We start from the raw sequence: 27,646 nt of genomic DNA, 5'->3' as shown, positions 1-27,646 counted from the left end.
CAGGAATGTACAAAAAGAAAGTGGTAAGTCACATCAGTCTCGTGATGAGATGATACCTTGCAACTCCCAGCAAGTTTTTAATTATCCCCTTCCAAAGGAAGAGGTATGGGTGTATCGTCGTCCATAAATAGAGGTCACCTTTTCCTGTCCAAGCACTGAGCTGTCAGGACGCAGCTCTCTTCCAGTCCAAATGCTGTGTGGTCTCCCTGTGCACCAGGAAGCTCAACATGAATTCAGTTTTTCAGCTAACAATGTTTTGTAGCTCTTGGACTCAGAGTGTGCATGTTTTTATAGGAGGGGGGAAAGGTTTTCAAAACAAAACACTTAGGTTATCTAAGCGAGATCAGAGTTTCAGAGGTTGTTTTCAAAGGAAAAGTGGACAATTTTTAAATAGTAAGACCTGAAACGAGGAGAGAAGACTTTTAAATCCTGCTGATTTTAAAAGGCAGTTAAAAACAATAAAATTATCATCACTGAAATCCTGTGTGCCACACCTTAAACATTATTTGCTATTAGTATCTGGTCTATTAAAAAAAAATAACTGCAACTTATGGGTGAATTGGGACTTGGCTGTCTCTATTTTGCATGGAGATCCATGCATAAGGTATAAATTCTCAACTGCAGCGTTGCAACAGTATACATATATGTTTTTATTTTGGGTACAATAATTTCTCCATTAAATGTCAATCAGATCTTAATTGGAAGGGATGATATCTAAGCAAACATAGATGCATATTAATTCCACTGAAGACTAAGTAAAATAAACTCATTGACATGTAACATGTTTTAAGACTCCTTTTGGGTTATGTTTTTCACTTTTCCCAGCTATCTTCATTGTTTGCTAATATGGGTCATTTCTATGCAAGAGTCGTTAATGTAAAATTATGGTTAGTGTGTAGTAGGGTGGAGATTCAGAGGAATGCATCTGCTAATAGCCCAGAAAACAATTCAGTAAGGTAAAGCAGTACTCAAGAGTGTAATTGTACAATTTTCCATAAATACATTTAGATATTTTGAAAACTTACAACAAGGATGCATCGGCATATTTTGAAATAACTATTTTAATTGTTTTCCTTGTGCTTGTGTTCCCAATCTAGGTATTACAATCCTGGGGCTGTACAGAATTGGTGGTGTAAACTCCAAGGTGCAAAAGTTGATGAATACCATATTTTGTAAGCACCTGAAGTGAACCTTTGTCAGTGTGTCGTGTCTGTGCTATGCTTCCTTTGCCTTAACCGCTCTCCTCAGAAGAGTGTGACATAATATTTAGTTTTGTGTGTGCACGTACTGCCACTAAATTGAGTTTGCAGTCTTAAAACGAGTGACTAGTTTCCTGTATTCAATTTCTGCATGTAATCATTGATATAAGTGAGCAATCTACTGATAACATGCTTTTCTCTTAGCTTTAAAGTTCTGATTATTAGTATCTATTTGGCATATTTCAGAAGTGTTCCAAAGCTCAGTTCTGTAACACAGCATAACTCGGTTAAATAGACAGTTGTTCTAGTCTTTAGTCTTCAACTTTTCTTGCTGCCTTGGCTCTCTGATGCCTGTCTGTTGAACGTCTAAGCCAAACATATTAGTACATCTCTGTTGACTTGGGCTTACCTTACCTTACACTTGATACAGTGCATATAGTTAATGTTTACAGGTACTAAATACAAGTGCTAAAGTCATTTTTATTAATGCTTTGGCAGAGATTAACAAATTCAAATTGATTGGTAGTTAACGTGGCTAATAAGTAACTGCATGAGCTAAATGACTAATCTGTAAGATTCTGTTTTGCTGCTTTTCTAGTCAGTGTGTTAGTCCAACTAGTAACACAATCAAAATTCAAATTTCTACCAGCCCCGAAATCGCCTCCTGATATGGATATTGACATGGAACTGTGGGACAATAAAACAATAACAAGTGGACTAAAAAACTACCTCAGGTAAGTATCATGCTGCACAAATCTCAGTATTTCTTTTCTGGCCCATTAATCTTCTGCTTATTAATATAATATTACATTTCCTGTATCACTTAGTGTGGTAATAATTAAATATATTATTATCTTGCCTAATATTGCTGAGATTATGTGTAATAACACGTCTAAAATTTGTCACATACTTTCTGCCTTAGTAAGATAGTCAAGCCTTATGTAGCACTAAATTTGTCAGAATTTAATTGCAGAATTTGTTTAATGTATTTTTAGGTTAACCACAGAGGATGTTGTGCTCAATTTTTTCTATTTGGAATCCTTTAAGCTGTGTACCATGAGGTTTCACAGCATCATTGTGGGAGCAGAATAAAAATTTCTGCAAAAGCATAGGTTTTTATCCTATGTAGTGGTGTCTTCACAAACACAGTATCCCTCATGCCCTATAATTGTCTCTTAAAATTTTTGCTAATAAGGGCCAGAATTTTGAATAACTGTGGTACTTCTGAGAGAATTCTTTTCTGGGTCTCAGCATATAACATTCAAAAGACACATCATAAAAAGCATCAAATCCAGGTGATGGTTGTTCTATACCTTCTAAAAATCTAGATTTCCCTAAACCAGTCTCTTAACCAAGGACAACATCAGAAATCCCTATTCACTCTGGAAAATATGCCTAGCGCTTATAGTGGAATGATCATATACACTACATGGAGAAGACTGGCTTTGGTTCAAGAAGTTTGCAGTACATCTTCAGAAGCACCAATCATTGTCGATACTGTGTGTGTGAAATTAGAACGTGAGCCAGAAGTGTTTGTGTCTGTACGGCAATTCACAGTCTGCCTTTCAGAGGATGACTCGTCTAGGACCTGTCAGATCAGAATTTCATCATGTTTTTTTCCTGTCTTGGGCAAAGGATTGCTTCTGCAGCCCACTGCACCACATTCTGCAGCTGTGTTTATTCCTGTTCTGCAGTATGGAAGCCAGAAAACAGTGAGTCTCTGTGCTGAAGTCAGTGCCAGTAGTATTTCCCTGGTGACGCCAGGTCCAGCTCAGAGAAATTTCCAGACTGTATACGTGACTGAGTTCTATACTACTTGTCATCACTCATCACTGAGTTGGGTTTCCTAGGATGTATCAATACACATTGCACAGTGCTCTCATAATCACACCCATACAACTTTAAAAGACTTTGAGTATTTTTTTTTTAATTTTCCTTTTAATATTTTTTTAACCAGGTGTCTTTCAGAACCACTGATGACTTTCAAGCTGCACAAAGATTTCATTGTTGCTGTTAGTAAGTAAAGTAATAAATACACTTTCATGGAAGTAATATTGTTTCTAAGCTTTAATCTCCTCTGTTACTATCCATACTTTTCTCCTTGCTTTACTATTCAGTCATCCAGCTGTGGATCCAAGTTCTTCCACGTCACTGTATGTGACAGCACAGTGCCGCATGAAAACCCTCAAAACAGAGCGGTCACGCTAGATGAAGCTGTTCAGTGGTTGGTTCTGTTCTTTTTAGAGGTTCTGTGTGAGTGCCTTCTGAATGAAATTCTGAACCTTGATTTATATGTTTCGGTTTTGTGTGGACCGGTAATTAGTTTACAGCATTCATCCCTCTTTATTTTCCCAGTCTGCCTTGAGAAATTTGAGATGGAGATAATTATATCCTTTTCACAAATGGATATACAGAGATAATTAAGATTGTTTTTCTAATTACTCCTGTTTAAAATTTGAAGTTACTTCCCCATTTCCACTTGTCTTGGTAAGATAAGAGACACTCAAGAATTGTAGATATTTTAAATATCAAGGAGGAAAATCTTGGATTTCACTGAAGTGGTACATTGGGTCAAAATTGCCACTAATTTTGTTGGTTCCAGAATCAGTTGTAACTACTTTGGGCGACTTACTCAAAATGCAGATGTCAGAATGTTTTGATATAAATATAATCATATTGCCCTCATCATTTTAAAAACAAATTGTGTTTGTCTCCTCCTAATGCATGTCTGTATTAGTGCACAGGCATTAGTGCCATTTGTAGTCACACCTTAGCGCGTGTTCTAATTTATCAGCAATATTTGTTTTCTCTTTAATAGAGTCAGATGATCAGAACTACAGAGTTGAGGCAGTGCACGCGCTGGTGCATAAGTTACCAGAGAAGAACAGAGAGATGCTGGACATCCTTATCAAGCACTTGGTCAAGTAATTCTTTTTGACTTTTCTCTTTGGTGGTATTGTAAGATGTGATTATTTCTGCTTTAAATTTGTCAGCATCACTTAATCCATTCTCTGTGTTGAAATGATGCCACTTGAAATTACATTTAATTTCTAAAATGCAGTTCTCAGTAGAAATAAAATAAAAAACACTGTAAAGGGTCGCCAAGATAACCAATCTATGTTTGTAAAATAAACACACTCACTGTTTTTGTTCACTTCTTACTTCAGAAATTGTCACTAATTAAATTAAAGAAACTTTTTAAACTATGTGAAGTGTAATAGAATGTGCTGTTTTGAATCTGACTCGAGGTCCCATGCTGTTTCAGAAATGGAGAGCAGACTATTGTGATAATGCTTGTCCTTCATGTTTGATCTTATTTTTCCCTCAGTGTTGTTATCCTGAAGTGTAGTGTCATTTGAAAACACTGATTTGAAGTAGTATTACATATATTTTGATAACTATGTAAATGCTTTATACATTTGTACATTTATCAATGATCTGGGAATGTGACTACCGAAACAGCAGTTGTTCAGCTAAAGTCTATATAGCTGATACGTGTAGAAGACATAAGAGAGGAATCCATATTGTTTTCATTCTGTTCATTACGTCCTGGCTATTTTTCTTACTTGGTCACAACTTGAGCCGCAGCCTGCAGTAAGCTATCTACAGTGGAGCTTAATGCAGTTTTGCTTCCTCTTAAAGATACGCGAACTTTGAGATAGGAAATTATTTTGTCCTAATAAATTATTTTTAGCCTTTTATGTTATTACCCCTAAGTTATTAGGAGAACTAACATGATAGCGAGCTGCTGTGAATGCTGCCATTGCAAAGACTGGTTAGGAAGACCTTGCATCTTGACATACATGGGGTAACCCAGAGAACCAGATGAAAGGAAGTTTCCTTTACTCACAGAGTCGTTTGATTAGCTAAAACGTGTAACATCTACTGTTTTCTAACCCTCTAAAAAGTTAGAGCATTTAATGAGAGGTTAATGATTTTGTAAAGGCTGCTAGTCTGGAAGCACCAAAATCAGAAATATATGTGCATAGGAACTGACTTACTTATAGGCAAACATTTCTTTCTTGACCACTTTTCCTCTATTCTCAATGCGACCTCAGATGTGTTTCCAAAGAACAGCAAGCCTGAAGTGTTCCCTTTTTAATTATCCTCTTTAACTCTTGCCTATCTCATCTTTGATGTGATTCTCATATCTGATACATGTATTCTTAGAGTTTTATAAGGAAAACCTCCAGTTCTTTTCTTTTCAACATTCAATTCACCCCTTCTTGTTTCTCATAATTTGCCAGCTGTTGTTTATGCTAGCAATTCTAATGAGACTGAATTCAAAATTAGGCTCTTGAGTGTATTAGTTATCTTCCTTCCTCATCTTTTTCCTAGCACTGCATGAAGATTTTTCAAGGAACAAATGGTTCCTTGAAGTTAAAGTGCCTAATTTTGTGAAAATGGGGAAATTTGAAAAACCACCCATCCTCCTGTTTCTTCATTCTTTTGTTTAAAATCAAATTTTAAGATGTACATCCTTTCCCTATGTTTCTTCTAGTTGGGCAGTTCCTTTATGTATGCTTTAGTGTTTAGGTGGAAATACTGCACCTTTAACTCTGGATAATATTATCCAGAATAAATTATGTTTTCTTTAAGATAATAAATCTTAAGGTCTTTACATCTCTGCCTACCTTGATTTTGTGTTACTGTGCAAAATTAAACATGATCTAGATGTGGGATGTAGGTCATGCCTAAAACAAACACACAAGAACCCCCAGAATATCCTGAAAAGCACCTTGCAGAGAGGTGGTACTGCAGGAGTGTACATACTCAGTCAGCAGCTAGGCAGACACGGCAAGTTTGGTGTTAATTTCGTGTAGGTAACTCATTTTTGTTTCTAAACCTTCCTAGTCAAATTATCTGTCTGCTTTAAAGAATAAATCATTCTTTGGTACGATTTAATAATGCCGTGCTTTTCTAAGGTAGATACTCAGGAGTCTGCAGTCTGGCAGCACCAGAAATTTACTGGTGATATGTCAAAGAAAGAGATTTTGAGGGGAAACCAACTCCGCCTTAATGAATGCCTTACAGCTACCTGAAATGTATGATTACTTTGGCCTGTATCTGTTTAGTAGCCCAGCAACAGTATGACTAGGTCAGGGGAAATTTGTTATCAGACTGATCCATTTACAGGCCTGGGTTTTTATTCTTTTGTTAGAATTTGAGCCTTCAAAATGCCTTGTAGGAAGTCCTTTCTGGCTACAATGTCATTAAATTAACCATTCCTTTTATTAACCAAGCTACCAAATTTGTAACCAAGGAAACCCAAACACAGTACAAAACAAACACTACTTTCTCTCTTATAAGACTATAATCTTTGCATAAGAGACCTTAACAGTTACTATGCAGTATAAAGCAGAGTAACATTGCAAGAATTTTTTTTTTTTTTGGTTTTCCTAATAAACCTAGAGCTGTAATTCAAAATTCCGTTTTCATTACAATACAATACAATTACTGTTTTCATTGCAATACTACTATACAATTATAAATACTACTACAATACTTCCCAAACACCCCTTAGTCTCCTAAGCCAAACATAAGATCTCTTACCCAGAATATTGTATTAAGGCTAAAAATGTGTTATTTTCATGATATGGCTTCCAAATAACTCTTCCAGTGTGTCTGTCTGAAGTAAGATTTTGGAAAGTTGTTGGGCTTTTGGTTTTTTTTTAATTTGCATAACTTAATGAAGCAACATAGGACACACATAAGAAGATAGGCATTTATTTTCCTCTGTTTATAATCATGTTGTCTCCTATACAAATCCCTTGCCCACATTTCTCCCGTTCCGTAATGTAAATGGGATGCTGCAACATTCCTGTTCCAAATATAAGGGGAGTATTACTTAAGTATAGAAGTAATTGTACAGTCTATCTCACATCTATACCAAGATAATTGTACTATTCTACTCATTCTGTGTGTATTGTTAGTGCCTACTCAGCAGTGAGCCTGGAGAAAGGTAATGTGGGAGTCCAGACAGGGGTTTGATCCTGATCCTAACAGAGTCCCCCAGTAGCTTCAGGAAGAATCTCAGTCTCCTTGTTACTGCCTTGCTAATCTTTGTAAGGGGATAATGTCTGTGTTATTTGCTACCAAACTCTGACATCAGACAGATCATTTTTCTGGTGTTTGTGTAACATTTTAGGAAAAAATCAAGCTATCTGAGAATACTATTGGGAGGAAAACACAGCAGATGCCTCCGTCAACCTGATTAATGAAGGCTGTCAGAGAAAACCAGAAGATAAAGTTTGCTCCTCCCTGCTAGTCTTCCAGTGTTTTATAGAATGACAGCGGTAGCAGACAGCAGTGAGAAGGAAGAGGAAGATGTAAATAAGTGCCTTGATAACTGATAGTATTTGGTAGCAGATTCAGTAAAATTAAGCTTTAAGGAAATTACAAACTCTTCACTTGGCATGATACTTCTCAGACATGAGGCAATAGGGTAGCTGTGACTGGGGAAGCACTTGCAGTTATTCCAAAGTATTTATGATGATACAGTTTTTATTTGGCAAATCCTATTCATAAGGAGAGAAAAGGGGCATTGAGGATTACTGATTGTTGGTTTTCATTTTACTATATGATAAATTATTGGAAAAACCAAGTTTCTGAATTCTACATTAAGAAAAAAATGATGAAAAAACGTACATTAAGCAATAACAGAATTATCTAGTGTTATGTATAATACAGAAGCAATGATTTCACTGACCCCATTCACCCTGTTTTCAGCATATTAAAAAAAGAGATCCTATTGCCATTTAAGTGTTTTCAATACTTAAGATTCATTCCTTTACATGCAAGCTAAGGTATATGGTCGACCTCCATTATCACGTATTATTTTCAGTCAATCCAACAAGTATGTAAGTTTCTTTATAATCACTGGAGAGAGAGAGGTGTCTGCCCTAAGACTCCTCAACTTTAGATGGCGTGGATCTCTCTGTGGAGACCATCAAAGATAGTTGCTTTTCCCTGTCAATTATGTCAGGAACTTAAAGGCTTACTTTGGGAAAACCTGCTCATTATCCAATAAGTTGTTGCGGGATGGGAGTCTCAGTGGAAATATAATAGTTGTACTACACTGTATTTTACTCTAGTAAAAGCAAAAGTTTTTTTAAAAAGGAGACATGAACTTGGGATCTTGTTAAAGATGTCATCTTAACAGCTTTTTGCCTGTTAGAACTGTAGTTTAGCACAGCAATTTAATTGCATGTTGTTTGTGTTCTTTTATAGGGTATCATTACACAGTCAGCAGAATCTAATGACTGTATCCAACCTTGGTGTTATCTTTGGACCTACACTGATGAGAGCACAAGAAGAAACCGTGGCTGCTATGATGAACATTAAGTTTCAGAATATCGTCGTCGAAATTCTGATAGAGCATTATGAAAAGGTAGAAAGAGATCATCTGACTGTTCTGTGTTGCAGTGGAACTAAGATCTTATTTTCATTACCATCGCAAAGTTCTTAAGAACAAGAAATCGAGCATTTGTAGAAGGAATACCTCCTTCCCACCCCATGCTATTCCTAGCAAGTCTTTTGTGGCTGTGCAAGGTACAGATACAGGGCATAGTCTCCCATGCTTTGAAGGATTTGCTGTGAATCTTCAATTGTTTTCTGAAGATTACTTTGTCCTTATATCTAGAAACAGAATGAGTAGGTCATGACTTTGCTCCCAGCTCCTCCATCTCTCTCATGCTAGCAGTGTGTGAAGGTTCACTCTGGGTGAATGCATGGATTCTCTTCAGAACGCATCAGGTCAGAGTCTTTCTGACCATTGCTGGCCTTTGTGGATACACCAGCTGCACGGTAGAGCTCTAGTCCCTCCTAATGTCATGAAACCCCAACCATCCTTCATTTCCTCTTTCCACAAGAGGCGTCAGTGTGGATCCCCAGCAGAATCCCTCATTTCTGAGCAGTGTGTCATTTTTCATTTGCGTAGAAACTAGATGAAAAGTAAAAAAGTGCAAATAAAAAGTAACTTATATTAGATGAGGTTTTATTCCTAGTTACAGGTCTTAAGCCCGTCATGTCTTTATGATTTAAAAGTTCTCAAATGCATACAAACATCTTTAGGTACTTCTTTTGCTTTGTAGAAATGCATATCTGTGACTGCCTGGTTTGTTTCATTTTTCCCAAAAAGACCAGTGACAGCAAAGTTCCGTCTCAAACTCCTTCGTAGAACACTGAATAAGAACTCTTTCAGGACTTAAGAGGGAAAATCCATAAAATCTTAAAACTTCCAGTCACTACCATTGCAGGCATCAGCTTCACTGATGAAAAGACGCCTCAGATTTTATTTTATTTTATTTTATTTTATTTTATTTTTAACTATTTGATTGCTGAATTCAACAGAACAGTCAAGACCTTCTATACTTGGTCATCAAAAGAAATTTTAATCTGGGGATCTTCTGTTGATATGTATCAATTTCTCTGATGACTAACAAAAAATAAAAAAGTGAAAAACCTTTTGAGTTTCTTTCATTTCACATTACTCATCTAAGGGCCAGTTCCCAGTCAACATCAGGATCCCCTGCACTGGTTGGTCAGTAAGTACTGACAGTACTGCTTGGTATCATCAGTTATATTTCATAGGCACTCCTCAAAATTGGTACGACACTGCTAGCCTCCTTGCCTGTATCTCCAAAACATACATAGTATATGTTTCCAGCACTGAATTCCCCCCCAAAAAAATTACAAGTTCATTCAATACAAAGATCACGGCTGCACAACCAAAAGTGCCCTCGCTCTATTTGTCTGTCTGCAGACATGTTTTTGTATTGATGTGCTACTCACTAATGCCTAATACAATATTTATGTGCTCCAAGAACATCTCAAGACATCCATTAAAGTATTTTCTACCATGGAAGTGTATTTGCTTTCTTCCTTTCTGTGAATGGCATGGAGGCATCTTTTCATTGGTCACTTCACCCTCTTCTGGGAGTGCTCTCTTGACAGAGGTCGCAGAAATCCTTGCATAGACCTATTTTGGCATCGCATGGTATTTAACCTACAGCACTTGTCCCTGTGGAGATTGGACACTTCTCATTTTGTCAGAGGTTATTCAGGCAATACTTCTCTGTAAAACCTCATCTCCATTCCACAGAACTAATTCCACTTTCTTCCACAGAATGCCATAAGAGGTACTCAGTAGTTTACTCTCTGCACTAGGAGGATTAAGCGCGAAAGATCGGGAATTAAAACCTGCAAATCTCTTGGTTATGTATTTTGCTTTGGTCATCGTCCAAGGCAATTGGCATTTTTACTAGAAGCATTCAAGAAGGTTTTTAGGGTCTTTCAAGACCTCTGCTGCATGTGTTTTGGATATTGCAGAACAGGTGACACAAATGAAATTAAAGCAAATTACTGGACCTTCTGCATTGTCCTTGTTGGCAGGCTTGCCAAACTTACCTGCGGACTTCTCTGAAACCTCATGTGTACTTGTGTCATATTGCAGTAGTCAAATACCCATAAAAATTTTGAGGTTTTTATGCACCAGTGAAGCACAAAATTGACTAGTGGTAGCAGTGGTTTGTAAAAGAGGAAAACCAGGAGATGCTCCAAGCGTGAAAATGTTCCTCATCAAACTTGACTTGTTTGGCAAAATAAAGAGAGTTTCTGAAATACAAACTGGATCGTAATATGTTACGACTGTGACCCATTTCTGTGACATACAAAAGCTTTCACAGAAACACAGAGAAAAAATTCAATCTTTTCATAGTATCTTTAAAAATATACTACTCTTGGGCGGGAGTTAGTTGTAAGCACCTGTTGTATGTTTAACAATTTAGACTGTTATGCACTTCTTAAGAGCTAGAAAATAAAAACTATTTAAATAAATATTTGTATATAATTAGTATAAATTATAAGTGCTGTATTAAGTGCAGTGTTGTGGTTCTTGGACTGTAAAATGAAATCAGAACAAAGCTTATGTTCTGTGAATTTACTCTTTTGTAATGTGTGAGACAACTGCATTTTTATTTCAGGTGCAGGGGTAAGGAAAACAAATGCAGTAATAAGGAAGTGTAAGAGTTCCTCCATTGATTATGTCTTTTTTTTTTTGTCTTTGTTTTTAACCGTGCAGATATTTCACACGGCACCAGACCCCAATATTCCTCTTCCCCAACCTCAGTCCCGATCAGGTTCAAGAAGGACAAGAGCAATTTGTCTCTCCACAGGTTCACGTAAACCCAAGGGAAGATACACACCGTGTCTAGCAGATCCTGACAGTAAGTTTGTCCTTGTTGACTGGTTTCCTTTTCAATGTCTATCTAGTGTTGCAGTAATTATAATAATGTATAGTAGCCCAGTAATTATAAGCATAATAGAGGGAGTTTCACCAGCTTTTTAACCTCCGTGCGTCACAGCCACACTGTTGAATGACTGCATTCCTTGCTGCTTTCAGATAAAGAAGGATGTTTGGTTTTAGGCAAGTCATATTACATACAGTATTCAAAAATTGTTTAGAGCGGATTTTATAGTCTAATTTAAATGTAGTCTGCTTTGAAACTCAGAAGTTCATTATACAAAGTTCGTCTCATTTGCTTGTAAGATGATTAGTAAGGTTGGGAAAATGTAAACAGAATCTCTCCTCCTATAATAAATAATTCAGTCAAGGTCAGGAGATCAAAACCATTGCCTGGCTTTTTTCACATGCGTGAAACTGCGGTCATTGGTTCAAAGTCAGCCACTGCCTAGATATCCAAAACCACTGAAACTTAACTTACTTTTTCTGGAACAGAAACAAACTCTAATTTGGGGAGAAGCGGTATATTTACCGTATAGCTTACTGTTTAACAGCAGGGAGTTATGTTTGTAATTAATTGCTGCTTAGAATGCTTGTTCATTTTCAGGTAGATGTGACTATTAATAAGTTTCACTTCATTTTCATCTAGTGGGCCTTCACTTTTTTACTTACTGGCTGTACCAGTTTAGCACAGATTAAGTTGTTAACACTTCCACTACTGCAACAGACTTCAAAAAGAACTTGTGTGTCCCTTGGTTTCTCAAGGAGATTAACCTGAAACTGGTGCACTAAATTAATCCACAGTTAAGGTACCTCTGTTCTTGAGGATCTGTAGTAATTCTGAAGTCTGCGATATTCAGAAATGTACCCTCAGTATACTCTTACGCAGGTGCTGCATTTGCCATAGGTTTATGTTACGTGATTCCTGACAGTGAGGGTTTAAATACTAAATGACAGCAATAGCTGCCTATACGTTGATTGCCAGCGTGAGTGACGTGGGATCCCGAGTAAGAGGTTGCAGAGGAAGTGTCAGTTACACCAGGGGACAAAATGGGCAAATGTCAATGGTTTCTCACTGTGTAACTGCAATGAATGAATGCCAGTTTAAAAAGGGGGGCATTTATGTGCGAGTTCTTGTAGTGTACGCAAGGTCATGCTTCTTGATTCAGACACAGGTCTTGTATTGGCAGCTTGATTGGAACTAGGTCTGACCCAAGAGCTCTCCACTTGTGCTTTGCTCATTACTCAAGCTCAGCACTTGCTTACACGAGTTCCAGTTAAGATCTCGCTTGTGCCTGGAAGGGTGAGGCAGAAGCAGAGCTATTCTCCTTGCCAAGAATCTCTAGGTGTGGCTGGAGGCAGGCAAGAGAGCGCCTTGTATACTGGCAGTAACAATTTCTGAAGTACTAGATGGTTTTAGGTCATCATTGAAATGAAGCACGGACAGTTAACTGTATTGCAGGAAATAAAGGAATTCCGCGTGGCATGAGAAAATGATACAGGTTTTAAATGGTAGGGAATGAGAGAAAATTATAGAAAATGCATCTGACAAATTTAGGCTTCAGCCAGTCTTGTAGTTTTCAAGAGACTAAAGGACTGTAAAGGGGCAAGATGGGCAACAATCTAATCTGGAACAGCAGAATTCTGGCCAGAAGTGGACAGAATATTTCAGGCTACTATACCAGCGGCACTGCTATTGTCAGATGCACTCACTGTGCAAGGCACTGGGGTTTGTGACCTTCCCTGTGGTATCGTGTGTGCTATGGACAGTTTTTGCCAAGTATATTGAAACATTTGTAGGCAAAAGCAGCTACGTCACATTAATATCTTACAACTACTGTGTGGTTGAAGAATAAACATTCTCTGCTTCTTGTGAGATCTGTAAATTGTATCTTCTATCTTTTGAGAAAAAATCCTAGTAGACACAATGTATGACTCACTAGACCTGAATCCAGTCTTCAGAGTAATTCAGCCCTCACTGTATTGTAGGCCAGTCCTTCCTCAGTTCTGATGAGTGTTCCTACCTTTACATCATCAGCAAATTACTTTAGGATATTCCTGCTTTTTGTTGCAAAAGGTCATTGGAAACAAGATCAGTACAAAGATATTTGTGTAGGTAGGTAAATCACTCAAATATCAACCTAATTAATGAAATTCATCAAATATTCAACATTCAGGTTGTAAATAATAAAGGAATAAGTTGTTATCCTTCTGCAGGTATTCCTCTTGAAAGGTACTGTGTCTCAGAAAGTAGGGGATCTATGGACAGGCTTACAGTCTAGTCTTACAGAGACTGCAGAGATCCTCGGCAGCTTGGCAACCAAGGCAAATCTTATTTCTTGTGCCTGCTGGCAATGAAGTCATGAACAGAAGTATGACAAGCACTACAACATTTGCCTTACGGAAATCCAGCAAGATACCACAAAGATATTGCAACATCATAACTGTTTAATTGTCTAAAGATTATTTGTATTGCAGGCAGTTCTTTTAAATGGAAACTTAAATGTGTAATAGTTTAGCCTGTAGCCCATTACGCTAATCAGCTCTAAAGAAACAGCCACAAAAGGCTGCTCTTTCAGGTTAAAGATACAAATAAGTGTGAAACTTAGAGTAACTAAGTAGATAATTTTGTCTTAATAATCGTTGTCTCTGAAACCATAGATTAATGAATTTGATGACAAGTAAGGCACAAGGGGCTAAAGGTGGCAAGAGAGAAATGCACATGATTAGAAAATGTAAATAGTGATTTTTCTCTCTCTCTCCCCTTCCCTCACTCCTCCCTAGGTGACTCATACAGCAGTAGCCCAGACAGCACTCCCATGGGCAGCATTGAATCTCTCTCTTCTCACTCCTCGGAGCAGAACAGCACCGCTAAATGTGCACCCTCACAGCCCAGGGAGAAATCAGGAGGGATTCCATGGATTGCCTCTCCCCCTTCTTCTAATGGCCAGAAGAGTTCAGGCCTCTGGACTACAAGTCCCGAATCCTCATCAAAGGAGGATGCAACCAAAACAGATGTGGAGTCAGATGGTCAAAGTGTAGCTTCTGTCACTGGACCAGAGAATGCCTCTCCACCAACAGACCTGACCAAAAAGAGTTCTTACAGCCTGTCTGGGCTGAAAAGATCTTCAGCATCTTCCCTTAGGTCAATTCCATCAGCTGAAGGTAATTTCCAAGGTCTTTCAGGACATTAGTGTTTACTGTGATGCATCAGAAAACAAGAATTGGATCTGAAAGCAAATTATATTCATTATGGGTTTTATTTTTTAATTTTTAATTTTTATTGTATGTTCTTTCAGTTTTCAAACTGCTTCTGCAATAATTCCGCTGCTTGTTACTTGTAATTCATGCAGGTTAAAAGGTATTGGTGTTTCTCAGAATTTAGAGTATTCTCTGTCCTGCTATGCCTCATCTAGACCACCGATCGTAAGGGGATTGCTTGCTTCCAAGAAGAGTTGGCAGCTATGATTTATCACTGTGTCAAAGGAGTGAATCCTTGCAGTGTCATTGATCCTGGTGAAAGCTAGCATTTAAATGTGAAAAGCACTAGGCTTCACATACTGCGTTATACAACAGTTCTGTCACTCCTTGTCAGTATGCCAGATTTCTTTTTTTTTAAAAAAAAGTCTTGATTTAGACAGTTCTGCTAACTGCCATTCACTGGAATACCTGTGAAGCCTTGCTGTACCTCTGAGTACATGAGGTGAAGCTGCGCTTTATTGACAGCAATATGGAAATCACATTAGAGGAAACACCTTTTTGAAATGAGTATGTTTACAGTGTTTTGGATTATGAAGATTAACAGTCAGCACTGAAACAATGAGCTTCAGTCGACTGAGTCCAAGTGCTGAGTTTGCTGTCGACAGATGCAAGTACAGCTGGGCTAAATATGGGGTTATGTGCAAAGCCCAAGAAGAACTTTATAGTTCTTTCCCCTCTGCCCCCCATGGAGTGCATAAGCTTTTTCCTAAGACTTCCAGATAGGAATTAGTGTTATATTAACAGTATTAATAATGCAAAATAATTATTATCATTATCAATAATTTATAATATAATAGTTATTTATTGCAATTGTTGTCTTGGGAATAAAGAAGCACAGCAGTAGATGCAGTTCTTGTCTTGCAGAGTGTTTATGCAAACAATGCAGCATGGATATGTCAGCTTAAATGACATGTGGCCATGCCTTGTACTCACTGAAAGGACTTCTTTTTGTGTGCAATGCAGTCTGTACAGCTAAAGATATATCACGTTACAGTAGCAATTGTTTTACGTATTAATTCCGAAGTATTTTTTTTTAAAACTGCATGAAGCTTCTGTGAACACTGAAATATTAGTTCTTACAAATTGATGTGGTCTTATTTCATAGTTGATGCTGCTTTGAGCAGGAATTTGGACTAGCTGACTTCCTGAGATTGCTTCCAACATGAATCTTTTCTACCATTCTATGCAGTATATTCATGATTTTTTTTATTGTCAGTTTATAGTGAATGTACTCTCTAGCCACTTAAGTACAGTGTAAGTTTTTAGCCTTCACAATTTTAATGTCGTTTCTTCGTTCTTGCTCTTGGTGCTTTTCTTCTGCCTTTCTGCCTGAAAGGCTGTTTCTTCTCTCTCTAGGTACTTTCTCTACCTAATTTGCCTCTTTAAAACAAAACAGAACAAAAACAACAACAAAGCCTTGCTTTGCCTGTTACACGTGTTGTGAACAACTTCAAATTAGCTTTAACATTCCCCATAATGTGTTTGTTTTCTTTAGGTAGCAAAAGCTGCAGTGGATCTATACAGAGCTTATCTTCAACAGATACCAAAGATACGCCAAAGGCTCCACCAAACCCAGATTTGCCTCCCAAAATGTGCAGGAGGTTAAGATTAGATACTGCGTCAAGTAATGGCTATCAAAGACCAGGATCTGTGTAAGTCATCAAGGCCCTTTCAGGATTTGTGTTGTTTCGAGTATTGTCTACTATCAAGTATTTCAGGGAGCATAAATGCTACTTACTGTCCATGCTGGTATGTCAAGAAGATCTTATTTTTATAAGTTCAAAACTGGAAGAAGGAAGGAAGAAAAACACAAACTTCTGCTCTGAAATTTCTTTGCTTGCTGCATGTTAAATAGTTGATTTCTAGCAGTTGGTTTTTTTTCATGTTGAGCAGAGGATACTTCTACACAATAGAGGTTATGCTTTAGTGTGTTGAGATTTGTGTTAGCAATGCATCTCAGTGCTTTTAGCACAGACTTGAGAAGCAGAAGATCTTTGCTATAGTCTTGACTTTGACCCAGAATTTGTCTGTCTCCCTGAACAAGCGATTTCCAGATCTTCAGAGCCACAAGAGATTCTCCATATACTGTAGGTCTCCATTCAGCCTCTCCACTTTTTAAACCGGATCACTGCAGTCATTTCACAGACTGTTGGGTCTTACTTAAATGTAGAAAACCACACAGCTCAGCAATCCAGAATGATAGCAACAGACTGGCAGGAAAAGCATCTCCAATGTATCTATTGGCCATCCATAAATATAATTCTAAATCCAGGGTATTGAGATTTCCCTTGCTGACTCAGCAAGGCACTGGAGCAGGTGGAAATTGGTGGCCCCAATTAGTTTATGCCCTTAAAAATTCTACTGAATAGGGACAGCTTTTGAATTTCCTCTGTTTCTCTAAGTGAATAATTAAAGCTATTTTTAAAAATGCATCCATGTCTTTAGATGGTTAAAAGTGAAACTAGGCTGTGTGTATTTGGTTAATGGATGTATTCTAAAGCAAGGTGGTGCTTTGTTTTCAGAGTGGCTGCAAGAGCGCAGTTGTTTGAAAGTGCGGGTTCACTTAAACAAGTTTCTTCAGGACGGTAAGTGCTTCATACCATTTAACAGTTTGTAAAATCCTCTCTGGTTTGCGGGCTTCAAAATAGAAGTGTTGGAGCTCTGTTCTGTGTCTTTTGGACAATATCCTGTGACATGGGGTTATTAAACTTATCCTTTCTCCAAAAGAAAGCTAAATCTAAAAAAAAATAAAATTGAGAATACCAGCCAATCTGGCTGTTCTGTCACCAGGGGAATTTGCAGTGAGAAATGCTGAGGTCAAAGACCTGCTAAAGGACACAGGTACAAAAGGAAATTAACAGGATTTAAATTAGGATGAGGGTGCTGTACTTACTCCATAAGCATGTGTTTGTATACACATGCTTTCAGCAGAGTAGCAAACATGCTGGTTTATGGTAATTTGCTCATATAGGCAGGTTTGGAATAATAGCTGCTTTATAAAGTTCAGGATTAATTCGATCAGGATTTCTGTCTTTACCATCACACTTCCAGTATCTTTCTGGAGAAACTGTTCCCCTTTCGTCTTGATAGTGTGCTGCAGGATTACTTGCATTTCACTTGCAATTGTTTGCATTTATTTGGTGGATTAAATTCATTCTTATATTAAATGAATTTAGAATGTTCTGGTAAGTGTTTGTCTAGGAAATAGTATCTTCCATACATTACTAACCCCCTTCAAATTAGTAGACTCAAGCAGATAATCAAATAAATGGATGTGTGAAGAAATCTTTCTCTCTTTTCACTGTCCCTGCATTTCAAGTCCTTTGAGACAGAACATCGGTTTTGTCCATCATTTTACTCATCAGGATCTTACTGGAACTGTTGAGCAGTGTGGGGGGGGGAGTCAATCCATGAATCCAAAAGTGGTAAACTAAAGTAGCACAGCTGTAAAGGAAGATGCCAACATATGTTGAGATGTGCAGGAGTGGAACATGGCTGTCCTCTCCGAACAGATCTAGCAGGGGAGAGAAAGGTGACCTGCAAAGGCCCACTGGTTTTGTTTGACCAAAGCAACTTGGAGGAATCGAGACTGAACTGTAAGGTGACTGCAAAGAGGATGGCAGGGAAGGGAGGTGTATGAAAAGAGCAGTAATTTAAGGAAGAAAGGTATAAACAAAGAGACTGGAATGCCCTTTAAGCCAGTGCCCTAAGCCGAGAGCGATGACTGCTTCACCGATTCTGCATCTTTTCACCTCTAACTGTTCCTTCTCTTATTTTGTATTACTCCCTTCTTGTAAACTCTCCCCTGTGTTCCCTCAGAGCCTGTGCCACCTATATCTGTCTATAAAAAGCATGTAAGAAGCAAAAATCTGACAAAGGAAAAATGTAGCGGTTAGATAATGGGTATGAAGAGCAGATTACAAAGCCCAAAACGCTGAAAGGCTTAATAGCTCCTCTATTTCAGCCTCCCTGAGGCGGCGGAAGAGCAACGGTAACAAGGAGAATGGAAAATGAGAGGTCAGCAGGCAAAATGAGGAAGAAAGAAGTAGCTCAGCTGTTCTTATAATGCTGCTTAAGTCTGAGTACGATTTTGCAATTCAGAGCCAGACAACTTTTACTTAGCTCTCATGCATGTTGTGAACATGAAGGCTGATTTAAAACCATAGGATAGTCTTTTTTTTTTTGCTCTGAAGTATGTAGAAGGCATGGTACATGATAATATTATCTCATCAGTTAATATTAATCTGAGAGAGATTCATGTGTTCCCCCTCACTCATTCCTCTTCCAGCTTTTGCCTTTATCTTGCTAGACTGAAAGCTCATTAGGGCAGGAGCATAATTTTAAAGTGTACTTAGAACTTTTTGTAATATCGTTGCTGTTGTGGTTATTACTAAAAGGCGTTGTTGGCCACAGGTACTCACGCAAAATAATTTATGATCCGATGAGTACTGACCCCTTGACTGCTAGTATAAGTTTATCATTCTGGGCTCAAAACAAACATGATAAAAAGCAGGAAAAGGGAAAATGCATCTTTCTCATCTGGAGTCTATCCAGTAAAGTCATGGAAGAAAGGAACTTCTAGGAAATGTGGGTACCATTTTCTGAAGTTGTTTTTTTTTTGTCTCTGCACTAAACAACATGAATCACAGTCTTCTCAGATTATTGGCACAATCTTAAGAAAGCCATCATAGATGATGGGGGTGTTATCACATGCTTTTTAACATGTTTGGAGGGAGGACAGCTTTAACACTGTAAGTGAAAATGTCTGTTTTCTTCACAGCACACGAGAAAAACAAAGCCCAAGAACCTGCAAGCCCTTTTCATGGTTAATATTTGCTCTGGGTAGGGTTGAAGTGAGTGATAACTAATATAAGAACCTAAGTAATCAAATTGAATGTGGAGGCAGTAACCAGGGACTTTGAAGAAAAATAATCTTGAGATTAAAGAATTCAATTCTAGTTTATGCAGGACCTCTGGTAAAGTCATCTAATCTCCTTCTATATTTTAGTATATATTACATACATTATTATGTATAAATTTTTATAGAGAGAGTAATGAAAACTCACACCTGTCTTGCCGACTGTGGATGGCAAGTTCCTCGTAGGCAAAATTGTCTTGGGAAAATGCTGAACAGAGCAGTCTCCACGAGCCACAAGGCCAGCTGATGTTTCAGCAGACAAACCGGGGTCCAGTGCCCGTGTTGCTGTAGTTAGCAGTAGGGATGTATCCAGAATGACAGTACTGAAAGTTAGGAACGTTTTCAGCATCTTGAAAATAAGGCACCCTTGAATTTTGTGAGCACAAGTCAAAATTCTTGACCTCTGGAAGTCTCTGCCTGAGCGTGTAACCCTTGATGAGTCAGTTGGTCACTCTAGATGAAGGCAGAACAGGCCATTTAGTCTAGTCATAAATCAGCTCCAGAGAAGCGTAGGAAAGGTTTCTCTTCAGAGGGAGAAGTCATTTCTGGAAAGCTCCCACAGACAGACTTTGGAATATGTCCATCCACTCTTGCACCCTCAGACTCAGACTCGGGTGATCAATGGTGCGCTAGTACGGACTGGTGCCAGGGTAGAGGGCTGCTCTCGACTCCCTTTAGGAAATCTGTCCCTGCTTAACCTCCCCAGGGGAGTGTGGAACTCCAAAAGTGAAGTGCCATGGCCCCGTCAGTGGTACACAAAATAAAGCAGACTTCTGTGCTAATGCTTATGATGTGACAGCATTATTAACTTAACTTACGACTCTGTTATCTCGCTATTTGGGGAGGAAGGACAAAATAGATAACATGTCACTTGCATATACACACTCTCAAAAAGTATGCAGAAAATGTTAAAACTTCACCACAGGTCACACACATGCTGGGTCATTGAGATAAATCCTGGCTGGAAGCAGAATCCGTAACACCCCATCATATCACACAAAGGTGAAATAATCAAGTTCATCTTCACTTGGTATAATGTGGGTTTCCAGTAAGCTAAAAGAAACTCAGGAAAACTGATTGATCGTATAAAAACTGCTTTGACTGTATAAATTAAAGTCAAGGTCTTAGGTAAAGCGCAGGAACCTAGAGGGAACTCCTAATTCCCATCTTTATGTGCAATCTCTCGTTTTGTGCTTTGTAGAATCACAGTGCTGAAAGGCGTATCAGGAGTGATCTAGCCTGTCTTCCTTCTCTGGGATAGAATCGTTAGCTCTCTAACTCTTACCGGTATCTCTGTAGTGCTTTTTCTTCTTGGCACTTCCAGTGCTTCGCTGTTCTAACCAATAGAGGGGTCTTCCAGCTACAGATTAAGACATAAACTTAGCTGTGAGAGACATAAACTCTATTAAGACTTAGCTGTCTACATGTAGGTGTCTTCATGTCAGGTATTATTGAAGGAAGCATTTTACTCCTTTTTGTTTCATATTCACCTTCTATGTATTATTTCCTTCCATAGACTGATCAGCTATGTTTCTCACAAGTCATGTTTTTGGTCCTTTACTGACTCGATGTTCACTTTTGAATTGTCCCCAGGTGGTCCATCACTTCCTTCAGGCAATATGCTCAGTTCAGTACTCCTTTGAATGACAGCTTCAACTACAACAAAAGAATCATTTTGAAAGTTAGAGTTATGATTCCTGTTTAAACTTCTAAGTAGGATGTTGGCCTCTTTCCTGCAACAACATGCTTGTTAACTCCAGTAGGCTTGGAGTTAATACCTGCTGTAATTCTGTTCCTCTGAACTGCTGTGTGACTAGTCATTACCATCCTGCATTTATGTATCTGATTATTCCTACACTTCCCAGATTTTAATTTCATTTCATTATACATTTTTCATTTTTTTTTTAATTTATTATTCATTTATTGCAAGCCTATATTTTTTTTCTTTCAGACAAGCAAAAGCCATGTATTCCTGTAAGGCTGAGCATAGTCATGAGCTGTCTTTCCCACAGGGGGCAATATTTTCCAATGGTAAGTTATGCTTTACATGGTCTTTTTATATATATAAAAAAAAAATTAAAACCGAACTGTACCCACAAAATGAGAGCATAATTCTGTTTTCATAATTTCGATTTTCTCTCGGGTTTTGCCCTGTTTTTTCAAGTGCTTTTGAAAAACTACTATCTAAATAAATATATGAACCATGCATAGGATCTTTTAACAGCATTCATTAATTGTAAACATGGGGGGGTTTGTCTGGCTGTTTTTTTGCAGTGTATCCATCTGTGGAACCAGGCTGGTTAAAAGCAACTTATGAAGGCAAAACAGGACTCGTTCCTGAGAATTATGTTGTCTTCCTCTAGTCATCTTTAGTGGACAGCAATATCTTCATGGTATCCATGGTAACAAGTAGTAAGCACTATGATTTTTATCTGACACAGATATGGGATCAGCCCGTTAGCTGAGTGGTAGATTTCCTTCAGATACTGCAGCTGCAGGTTACACAGCTCCCTATCGACGGAACAGAATGTAATGAAACGGTTAACAGTGTCTGTACTGAAGACGGTACTCGGTTTAAATAACTTCCATTGTTTGCAAAAGGTTGTTCTGTCCTTCCTTTATGGGTAAGGAACACTAGAGCAATAAAGTCAAAAGAAGTTGCTATTTCGCTGCAGACTTTCAGGTCCTCGGATGTTGCTCACAGAAGTGTGAAATCTAGAGGCAATGCACTCTATGACATTTCTTGCAATCTGTGTTTTGTGTTAATGGAAAATTCTGATTTTTCTCATAATGTAAGTAATGCTTCTGTTGCGATCTGAATTCCCCCTTGCAAAACTTGATTCTAAAATGAGTCCTAATCATTTCAAATAAGAAATGAGTTTTCCATAAATCAGAAGTTTGAGCTTCTGTTAGACATCGAGGTTACAATATGGTATAGATTCTATGCTACTGATACTAAAATTAGTGTATACAATGCCTGAGCATTAGGTGCTCATTCACGATGTGATATGTTTTATGAGTGTTTCATTCAAATACTTCTTAGATTTATTTCCTTCTTTCTCTGTCAGTACAGATAATACTAACAACTTTTATTGCTGTGATACCTTTCATCTGGAAGATATGCTCAGTCTATCTCAGAACAACGTCTGTAGAAAACAGGGAGATGCTGAATCTGCAATGATTGTTAGTCATGTGAAGGGAGCAGTGAAAAACAGCAGTATGTTTTGAAACCTGAGATAAATTGTAAATGAATCCTTTTCCAACTTGTTCCATTGCAAATCAGACAAATGGCCTGTGAAGCAGCTGATTTTATAAGCTATGTCTGCTAAAAGCTCCATGTAGCAACAGAAGTATTTATTTAGTATTATTTATTTCTCCTGACCTCTGCTAAACTATTTGACAAATAGTTCCACAGAATAAGAAAAAGCCTTACTTTCCAAAGGTTTTGTAAAGACCCATTGATTGCTCCTGACAAGACTGAAAAAAAAAAAAACCAAACCAAAACCAACCCCAAACTAACAAAAAGTACCCCCCAAAAAAACCCCCATAAGCAGCTTTCTCGATCTGAGCATCTTCCTCGCACACCCTGAAGGAAAACATGCGCTGACTGCTTGGCTGCCTGTTATGCCTGACTGAACACTAAGACATTTAAGCTCCATATTAGTAATTCATCAGCGTTAGTGCTACAGAAAGAATTCACTGCTTCCTAGACCTAGCTTAGTCTCATAGACCTGACAGGCTTAGTTCTTTCAGTAACAGAAATCGTTGATTTCGAAGTTGTACGCTACTTCCAGAAAGTTTACAGAACAATTTCTGTTAGGACTGAAAACATCGGTAATCTTTTAATTGCTTCTTTTTTTCTTTCCATAGCCTTTTCCTTGTTTGAATTGGAAAGTGTGATTTATAGCCAACAAAAAAGAAGCACATCAGAACTTTCTTAACTTGTAGATAGTGCATGATTTCTGCAGAGCAATTCCATGTTGGAATTCAGGCTGATGACAGAAGCCTGTGGGGTCCTTCCCCATGCTAATTGTAGTATCAAATGTGGTGATCAGGAAAGGAGAGAGGCTGGAAGAGCATCCTCCCAAAAATGGTCTAGCAAAAAGGAGCAGAGAGGAGGCAGAGCTTTGAGCAGAGGCTGGAGGCCCAGCACACGTCTCACCCAGCCAGAGAAATGCAGCAGTCTGGGGAAAAATACCAACTACTGTCTATTGCACCGGGGTCAGTGGCACACTGACGCGTGTTGAACATCCTTTGATGACCCCTTATACCTCTTATGAGCAATTTAATTGTAATTTAATTGTGAAATTCTTGAGGAATGGTGAAATGGAAAATGCTTGCCCTGACTGGCTTTGCTTTAGCCTGATGTAAAAAGATGGGTTAAAAAAGCCAGCGTTGGATGCGAGCTATTCTCCAGCATCATGTTTTGAAACCAGCTGATGGGAGTGCAAGCCAGATGCCACGTTCATGAAGAATTGTGTAAAAATGCAAAGTTCAGTTACAGATGAAGTAAGTAGAGCCTGTAAGTGCTGAGGGAAAGGCTGTAGAAAGACCTGGAGGAATCCCTGTGGAGGAGAGATGTTTTGTCTGTTCCCATGCATTCATCTCACAGTAGACACCACGCCGAATCGCAGGAGACAGCTTCGTAAGAAGCTGGATCCCATTCCTTCCGCTGCTCACAAAACAAACCCTTACTGTCCTCTGCGAGACTCTGCCCCTTTCCAGGTCCTTCTGAACCAGCCATGGCGATCACATCAATAATTTGAAGGTAGTTTAGCTTTAAAATGGCATTTCCATCTGAAAAGGTCATGCCCACTCTTAACCGCAGTTCACCACTCTCTCTCAGTGAGTGGAGTTTTTTCATTTCTGGAAATATTTTATGGTTTTTCTCTTCCTCTCTTCTGTGGTATGTAAGAAGCACTTTCTGTGTGATCTCACTGCTGGGTTGTGGATGCCCCAGCTCTTCCCTGACTTTCCAAGAGGGCATTTATCTGTACAGTGAACTGGAAAGTTAAGCAACTGGGTGTCCCAAGTCTGAACCAGGGGAGAGGGCAGCACCAAAGCTTGTCTAATGATGCTCCTTTCAGGCCTGACCAAAAATCCCTCTGATAATTGTAAAGGATCAGCAATCCCTGTAACATTTAAATGAAGATACAATATCGTGATAGTGCCTAACCAGAAAATTAGGCAAGCTGAACTAAATTAGTTCATAGAATCGGTTTACTGGTTTTTATGAAAGTCAGATTCACTCTACCAGAAAAGGTTGCGCAATTTTTTATTATAACTATTATTATCCTTCCAAAAAGGATGCGGCAGGTTTTTTCCAAGTATCACTGCAGAACTCAAGGTAGATGACACGTCGTGATTGCTGTTTGTCTTGTGGAAATAATGTCTGTACCCACAACTTAGGTAATTAGCCGTGTTTTTTCTTTGTTAAACCTTTTGATGCATGTTGCACAACAACATGAATCAAAGTAATAGTGTGAAGGACTGATACAGTGTATGATAAATATGTAAAGTATATTAATATTTTATATTAACACTTTTTATTAATAATGATAAAGATGAAAAAATATTTTTTGTGTAATTCCTGTGAGTTCAGTATTAAAATGTCCTTGCCACATTTTGGCATTTAGAATTATATGTAACAAAACTCTTAAATTAAGCCATAGCTATCACTTACGTCCCTAACTAATCTATAAATCTATTGTTCGACTATTTCTGGGGAAAAAAATGGACAGATTTCTGACTAGCACTGTTCTATGATAGTAACAATAACTTATTTTCCTTTTATATATTTTCTGGTGCTAATCACTGCTCTTTGCCTGTAATTGGATGGAATTGTAGTGTGCCTTTAGGAGTGACATGTTAGGAGAGGAAAAGCTGCAAAATTCCACACTTCAGAACAGTAATTACAGCAGTAAAAAAGCATTGTATGGCAGTGATTGGATTTTTCTGTTGTTGTTAGATGTCTCCAGCCGTCTGTTTTCTGCTTAAGATTGCATCAGAATAAATAATGAAACCAAAAGGCACGTTGTTCTTCATGCTGCTTTTCCTGAGGCAGCAGTTTGTGCAATTCTGGATTGAGCAGCGAGAGGAGAAATCCCAGCAGAGAGCCCAGCTCCGGGCTGGGGTGGATCTTCTCCACTGACAGAAACTCTCAAAGCTCTAGTGGAGCCAAAGACAGACCTCTGGAAATGGATAGGGAGGGTTTGCTGGCCAGAAACCCCCAGAAAGTGGATGGGATATTCTGTTACTGGGGTGATGTACGACACGGCTTGGCACTGCCCTTTCTTTCAGCAGGGTGCCCTATCTGAGTCGCTCGATTACCAGGGACGGAGCTATAGGCAATGTTTAATCTCGCTCTTCGTGGTCGCACAGCCCTGACCGCTGCTGCCACCACGGCCCTTCCGGTTACCGCTCACGCGAAAGGCTGTGGATCAGGCCGTTTCAGTACAAGTTGGGAGGTCTCGGTTTTTTGGGTCAGGTGTTGCACGGGCTTTGGGAGCTGGCTTGGGCTCCAGACAGCTACTAGCGCAGTGTTGCGATTCGGTCACTGGACATCGTAGCATTGCTTTTCCTGTCCTGTATGAGGCAGTGTTTAATAAGCCGTTGCATTATCCTTGGGATTTTAAGTATAGAGAATGGTGCCTCCACCCTTGGATGTCTCCGCTGAAAGCGATTCTGCCTCTGAGCTTTTTGCGTGGTTTTTATTGGGAAATGTCATTAAAGTTCTAAAGACAGCGCCAAGATCTCAGCACCACAAAAGCTTCTGCGACAGCAAAGGGCAAAGCAGCTGAACGGGGCACATGGATAGTTTCCATTCTCAATCATATTTATGACAATTTTGGAGGTATTAGAGTTTATAGGGGTTACTTTAGATACTATATGGTATTTTAATAGGGAAGTATCTACAATCAATTACTATATATATTTAATAAATTCTACTAAATTATCTTATTGAACTCTCTGTTTATTTTGTAGTGTGGTGTCAAAATTATCTGCACTCTGTATATATCTACATGTAAATAACTGGCATGACATGCATAAGCTGACTTGCAGACATAGTTCTATGTTGTACTTTACACTGTATTTCGAAAATCTGAAAAAAAGTGGTTTTCAAAATAAAAAGCCTTTCTACACAAACTGGTTTCTGTATTATTTTTAAATTTGGGCTGTGGTTCAGCCTTTCCTTTTTTCTAAGAATTAACGCTTCTGTGCTACTGCCATCCACACTTGCATTTCTGAGTATGTGAGGATGCTTTACATACGGGGCATGGCTCCTAACGTTGAGCAATGGCATGTGTGTGGATATGAGGCAGCAGTATGTCACCTGCTGCCCTGGGCACGTGGACGTCTCCAAAGATGTGGCTTTTGAGGAAGAGAAAATGGATGTTAGGTAAGAAGCAGCGCAACCCTGCTATATCCAAACATCGTTGATGGGGTCTTCGCCTCTGAAAATCAGCAGGAGGGCAGCTTGTGGTGATGGGCTTTGGTGACACAGGTCATCTGTGGCAGCACTGCCTGTGAGGGAAGTCACCTGAGTGCAGTGGTTTCTGCAGTTCCCTTGCATCCTTTCCCAGCATTTCTCCAAGGCTTTTTGCCTCAGGGAGCTGCAGCTTTTCCAGCCCTCATGAGGGAGTTATTTCCATCACCAGCTGTGCCCGAGGCAAGGGGAGCAGCTGCGAGGGGGCCTCTCTTTGTCCTGAAGGGACTCTCCAGAACCCCGAGAGGCTGAAGCAGTCAGGCTTTGTTATGGTATTAACTAAAACTACCAACATTTCTGAACCAGGGAAGAGCAAACAGCCAGCTGACAGACCCTTTCCCTGTTCACTGTGTGGTCCGGCTGGGATGGTGCAGAAAACTGCTGCACCAAGGCCAGGGACGGTGGGTCCTGCTCGCGCTGGCCTGGCTGCTGGCTGCATGCCCTGGGGACACAAGGCTCCTGCCAGCCTCCTCGCCTGCCTGCAAGCCCCGGGCTCGCCCGAGCCTCCCTGAGCAGCCTGCATCCCCCCAGAGCGTATA

At 39.0% G+C, this 27,646-nt stretch overlaps 1 protein-coding gene across 1 annotated transcript in view; it reads left to right on the top strand.

Moving 5' to 3' along the window:
• Positions 1 to 22,488, top strand: part of ARHGAP42 (Rho GTPase activating protein 42) — a gene marked incomplete at its 5' end in the record, with an annotated part of 68,284 nt that extends 45,796 nt beyond the window's left edge. Inside the window, 12 exons of the mRNA XM_010140544.1 lie at positions 1,098 to 1,172; positions 1,849 to 1,933; positions 3,157 to 3,215; positions 4,018 to 4,123; positions 8,430 to 8,589; positions 11,281 to 11,425; positions 14,227 to 14,607; positions 14,804 to 14,809; positions 16,199 to 16,355; positions 17,226 to 17,288; positions 21,573 to 21,652; positions 21,896 to 22,488. Of these exons, the coding sequence (XP_010138846.1) occupies positions 1,098 to 1,172; positions 1,849 to 1,933; positions 3,157 to 3,215; positions 4,018 to 4,123; positions 8,430 to 8,589; positions 11,281 to 11,425; positions 14,227 to 14,607; positions 14,804 to 14,809; positions 16,199 to 16,355; positions 17,226 to 17,288; positions 21,573 to 21,652; positions 21,896 to 21,984 (1,406 nt within the window). The remainder of the gene's footprint in view (positions 1 to 1,097; positions 1,173 to 1,848; positions 1,934 to 3,156; positions 3,216 to 4,017; positions 4,124 to 8,429; positions 8,590 to 11,280; positions 11,426 to 14,226; positions 14,608 to 14,803; positions 14,810 to 16,198; positions 16,356 to 17,225; positions 17,289 to 21,572; positions 21,653 to 21,895) is intronic.
• Positions 22,489 to 27,646: the final 5,158 nt, after the last annotated feature.

The sequence above is a fragment of the Buceros rhinoceros genome, unplaced genomic scaffold, assembly GCF_000710305.1.
Source record: "Buceros rhinoceros silvestris isolate BGI_N320 unplaced genomic scaffold, ASM71030v1 scaffold5277, whole genome shotgun sequence".
NCBI lineage: Eukaryota > Metazoa > Chordata > Aves > Bucerotiformes > Bucerotidae > Buceros > Buceros rhinoceros.
Note: the sequence above shows the minus strand (reverse complement) of the source record. Positions and strands in the feature narration are given on the sequence as shown.